General features: G+C 42.9%; 1 protein-coding gene across 1 annotated transcript in view; it reads left to right on the plus strand.

Moving 5' to 3' along the window:
• The first annotated feature begins 254 nt into the window (after positions 1-254).
• Positions 255-5,792, plus strand: part of PSMG2 (proteasome (prosome, macropain) assembly chaperone 2) — a 20,650-nt gene continuing 15,112 nt past the window's right edge. Inside the window, exons 1-2 of the mRNA XM_008585854.1 lie at positions 255-388; positions 3,721-3,892. Of these exons, the coding sequence (XP_008584076.1) occupies positions 332-388; positions 3,721-3,892 (229 nt within the window). The 5' untranslated portion in view covers positions 255-331. The remainder of the gene's footprint in view (positions 389-3,720; positions 3,893-5,792) is intronic.

Here is a 5,792-nt window from a genome sequence, read left to right on the forward strand (position 1 = left end):
GACCAACTGGCTTCCGGGCTGTCCCCCGCGCCGCCTGATCGTCGCCGCCTGCCGCCCACCCCCGCGAGGGCCCCGCGACCGCAGCGCCCCCGTCGCCTTGCTCTTCCAGGGATTCCGAACGCGCTACTCGCTCACGGTCCCTGCCCCCCGCCGCCTCTTCCAGCCCTCCAGACCGGCAGGTGACTGGACGGGCCTTCGGGAACCGGCGCCGAGGGACTCGAAGGACCCCGCCCGCGGCGCGCGGGGCTGCGCCGAGCTCGGGGTTCCGCCTTCCCGGGGCCTGCGTTCTTTCCAGGCCGCGCTTAGCTCTTCCTCCCACACCGCCGCGACAATGTTTGTTCCCTGCGGGGACTCGGCCCCCGACCTCACCGGCTTCACCCTCCTGATGGTGAGTCTCCGCTGACGCTCGGGGATGCGCCCCCGGGAGGCGCCTGCGGCGTCGCCACCCGACCCGGGGTGTTTCACGGGGCCTTGGGAGAAATAGGACACTTGTCTCTATTTCAGGTTTTCAGCCCGGAAAAAAGAGCAGGGAGGCTGTCGCTGGAGGCGGCGGTCCAAACAAGGGAGAACCTTGGTTGGCGCTGTCACTAAACGTGTTCAAGCCGGCGCTGTCCCTAAACGTGTTCAAGCCTCCAGTCCGTAGTCTTTGCTGCCTGTAAATCGTAGTACGTTTGTATATTCCAGATACATTGTCCGTGTGTGGTGCGAGACATCCGTACATTTTATCCTAGAAGATCTTTTTTCAACTAATTTTAGAATCAGTCTTCAGCTTGCACGTCGTTGTCATTAACCAGAGAACTACTGATAGGGTAATGTAACCTTTGCCCGTAGCTAACACAATTTTATCGCTCTTACAATTACCCACATTCATCTTTTGTTTCAGTAAATATTCTATTTGCGAATGTACAGTAAGACTAGGTGCTGTTTTCAAGGAATTTACAGTCTAGTTGGAAACACAAGTCAGTCAATAAGAGCAATAAATCCTGGGAGAGATGTTTGAAACGGATACAGAAAGGTCGTGAGATAATCGGGAGGAGGAAATACACGAGAGCCTTAAGAAAAGCGTGGTAGAGAAGGTGATGTCTAAAAGACCGAAGGGGCTTACTTGGCGAGAGTGCGGTATTGTAACACCAAGATCAAGGATTCGGGTCCCTGTACCAGCCAGCCTCCAAACAAACAAAGAAAACATAGAAGGGGGAGAGGTCACGAGTAGGGCATTTCAGAAAGATGGATGTCTGAAAGAGGCACGTAACCATATGGGGATCTGGGGACTGCAAAGAGTTTGGAGTGACACATTGAGAGGATAAGCTGGAGGTCCTGTGAACCGGGAAGATACCATTGGAGAATGAACTGTTTTTGTTTTGTTTTGTTTTTTTAAAGATGACCGGTAAAGGGATCTTAACCCTTGACTTGGTGTTGTCAGCACCAAGCTCTCCCAAGAGAGCAAACCGTCCACCCCTATACAGGGATCCAAACCCGTGGCCTGGGTGTTATCAGCATCACACTCTCCCAAGTGAGCCACGGGCCGGTCCCTGAACTGTTTAAACAGGCGGGAGAGAGACAGAATTATCAGTCTTTTATTTTTTAAATATCAAACACTTAAACCCAGAGAAGAGAGTATTTCAAAAAGGAGGGAGTGGCCATCTATCAAAAATAGCCAAGAGGTGGTTTAAGATGAAGAAAGTATTGGTTTGTATTTAGCAACGTGTAGGCTAATGGTGGTCACCTGGGCAAGCAGATGCCTGTGGAGTGGTGAAGAGGGAAGCCATACTGGAGTGGGCTGAATAAATAGAAGAGGAGGGAGAGGCATGTCTATTTATTAATTCAGAGATAAAGTTTCTGCTTATGTTTTAGTGAACAACTGTTGGAACATTTTGGCTATGTAGAGACGCTAGAAATGAGGTGGCAGCTAGGGGAGTATGTGGGGTCAAGGGAGGGTTTTATATGAATGAAAGATATTAGAGCATGTTTACATACTGATGGTAATAATCCAATAGTGAGGAGAAAAGGGGTGATACAGAAGAGTGTAACCAAACTAGCAAAATCTTTGAGAAGGGAACTACAGGAAGTAACTAAGGGATTGGTTGATGACGGCAATGAGAGGTGGGAGAACACTGAAGGAATACTCTGAAGGCCAAAAAAAAAAAAAAAAAGCAATTGCTGGAAGAATGGAAAGGAGTTACATTAAAGAGATAGATGGTGGTTTTAAGGGAAAAGGAAGTAGTTTCCTGGTTTAGGTAATTGAGTGAATAACGTTGCTCTTTTCTGAAATACAAAATATGGGAACAAGTTTGGGCAAAAGTTTAGTTTTGCATATGTTGAGTGTGAGTTGCCTGTGGCATGACCATGTAGAGATATATGCATTAGGTTCTGGAGCTCAGATAATTGTTCTAGGTTGTAGGTAGGTATAAGGTAGTTTGGCTATTTGAAGTCATGGGGATGAGTGTGTGTTGTAGGAGCCAAGGGAAACTTCCCCTTTATCCCCTGAAGGTTTTGCTGAAAATCAGCTGACAAAACACAGATTAATTAGGAGAAAAGGCTTAACAAATTTTATTTTAACTTGCATAGCCTGTGGGAATCACAGAATGATGACCCAGTAGCCCAGCGGGATATAGATGCTTATATACCCTTCTTCATAGGGGGAGGGGAGATAGGGTATATGAGTAAATGATTTTTAGAAGAGTTCAGTGGGTTTGGAGAATATACAGTGGCTGGGACAAAATCTGTTGGGCCCACAGTGCAGACAATGACTGGTAAGTTATTTTCTTTGAAATTCTTAATTGGACTGAAATAGAAGACAATTGTTTGTGACAAAAGTCTGTCTAGGTGTGTTGACAGACCAGTCTTCCTTCCTGTGACATGAGGTAAGTTAGTGAAAACTCAGGAAAAAGGATCAGAGGGTTACTTGGCAGGTCTGGGCTTCAGGCAGATAAAAGAACAGCTTTATTCTGTGCTTTGGAGAGAGACAGAGGATTGGGACATGGTGGGTAAGGAGTGGTGGCAGGGATGAGAGACCATGAGTCTGCTTCTTTAGTCCAGCCTGTCAAAGCACCATATTTTGGGGGTATTGTCTTCTGGGCCTCACAGTGTATTCAATGTGAAAAGAATGTCACTACAGCCTTTGAGAGTGGGTAGAAAAGGAAAAGAGAAAGAAGCTAACAAAGCAAAGAGAAAGAAGACCCAAGAGTGCTTTTGTTTATAACCTCACAACCTTTACATTTGCTTTCCCACTGCCTGAAATATTCTTTTCCCAGGTCTTTGTATAGCTCTCTCCTTTATCTCTTTCAGGTCTGTAGTCATTTGTCACCTGAAGTGAATCTTTCCTCAATCACCCTATTTAAAATTGCAACAAACCACATACTCATACACTCACACTTTATTTTTATCCATAGCCCTTACCAATGTATATTTTACTATTTATTTAGTTTATTTCAGGTAAACTACTCCCTCAATAGAATGGAAACTCCATGAAGGCAGGAACATTTGTTGGTTTGTTATGTTGCATTCCCAGTGCTAGAGCACCTATGTAGTAGGTGTTCTTAAAGGTGGTGGAGGGCCCAGCTGACATCTCAGTTTCAGCTAATGAAAGAGTCAGTATCTAGCTATGATGCACGTGGACATAAATATTCAGTACTAGTGCTATGATTGTTTTTTCTGTCTAAACTGTTTACAGTGCTGCTACTTTTGATGACTTATTAAACATATCTTTTATGATTTCAGCCAGCAGTATCTGTTGGAAATGTTGGCCAGCTTGCGATAGATCTGATTATTTCTACACTGAATATGTCTAAGATTGGTTACTTCTATACTGATTGTCTTGTGCCAATGGTTGGAAACAATCCATATGCAACTGCAGAAGAAAATTCAACAGAACTCAGTATAAATGCTGAAGGTAGGTAAGACTTCAGCATGTTTTGTTCTACTCCAAGGTAGAATTGTTTTAAATTAGATAGAGACTCTATGGGTACTGTTTTGAAGCTAATGTTTGCTTGGTGCCAGCTTTGTATAGAATTCACAACCCAATCACATTGTCCTATTCTTTACATTCTGGTTTTAGTTCTTAGCCTTTTCTAAATGGTAACTCCTATGAAGGTTGTGAATACTGCCTATACTTGTATTTTTAGATAGAATTTAAGATTTCCATTTTTTTCAACATGGATCTTTTTTTCTCTTTAATCTTCAGGTTTTTTTTTTTTCTGTTCTTCTTGGCACATGTAACCATCACTAATACTACAGAAAGGGGAAAAGAAAATTCCACTGGGCTCAGTCCTATATGTATAATGTGTGCTACCTCATCTAAGCCTCATAGTCATCCTCTCATGTTATTATAGAATTCATAATAATATGATATAGATAAGGCTCAGAGAGATGGAGTTGCCTGATGCCACTAGTAGGTATAGGTTTTTCCCATGCCATAAATCTGCATAGTTCCTCATGAACAGTCAGGCTTGATTAATTAGGGAACACAGTTTACACTGCACTGACCACTGTTTGGTTATAACACAGTGTTTTAGTCCGTTTTGTGTTGCTATAACAGAAATACCTGAGACTGGGAATTTATAAAGAAGAGAGGTTTATTTGGCTTACAATTCTGGGACAGCTGCATCTGGCATGGGCCTCAGGCTGCTTCTACTCGTGGTGGAAAGTGGCAGGCAGCCAGCAGGTACAAGCAGATCACATAGCAGAGGAAGCGAGAGAGAGAGAGAGAGAGAGAGAGAAGGTGCCAGGGTCCTATAAACAACCAGCTCTCACGGGAACTCATAGAGCGAGAACTCACTCATTAATTCCCCCTCCCCCAGGGAGAGCATTAATCTATTTGTGAGGGATCGGCCCCATGACTCAGTTTCCAACACTGCCACAATGGAGATCAAATTTCCATATGAGTTTTTGGGGGGACAACACATCCAAATTCCATCTCACAGGATAGCAGCAAGTGAGTTGGAGAAAAGCTCCAATGTGAAGCACAGGAATATCCAGTTACTTCATTCGATGGCTAACTGCTCTCATGCCTGCTCAGCCTTTTTACCATTTTAAGGTCAAATCCAAAGTTGATAGTGGAGAATGAAAGGCTGTTGGTGGATTGAAAAATAAATGAAGAAACTTTTTGGTTTTTGGCAGTCTTATTACCATGTAATTGTTCTTAGCTTGCAATAATGAAGCGCACTTTTAAAAAATAACCTTATTATTGAAATTCGTGCAGAAAAGAGGGCTTGTTAACACAAAACTAAATTTCAGTTATTGCCTTAAAGGATAAAGGACTATAAATGGTAGAACTAGAATTCATATACTTTCCACTAATGATAACAACTATCATTTATTGAGTATATACTAAGAGCTGAACACTATGTGCATTTACATGTATTAATTCATTACTCTTAATGAATTTTTATACTCTCTAAGGTAGTTTCATAGATGAGGAAACCATGGCACAGAAGAGTTAAGTAAGTTGTTCCAAGTCACATGATTAATAATTGGTGTAACTGAGATTCTAATCAATGCAGTCTGGCCCCAGAGACCTGCCTTTTAGCGTCATATCACCCTGCCAGTGCACCTTCACTCGAGCAGAAGATCCGCTGGCTTTCTTCTAACACACATTGGCAACAAGTCAATTGTATGGATATAGCTCTTTAGTCCATTTTTTTTTAAGATGAGGTATTTTGAAATAAATCATAGACATCTTGATATTCTCCCCTCTAATATATGAATATGCATCTCTTAAAAGATAGAACATTTTCTTTTTTTTTTTTCTTTTTTGTCTTTTTTCGTGACCGGCAACGGATCGCAACCCTCAG

This window comes from Galeopterus variegatus, unplaced genomic scaffold, assembly GCF_000696425.1.
Source record: "Galeopterus variegatus unplaced genomic scaffold, G_variegatus-3.0.2 Scaffold3739, whole genome shotgun sequence".
NCBI lineage: Eukaryota > Metazoa > Chordata > Mammalia > Dermoptera > Cynocephalidae > Galeopterus > Galeopterus variegatus.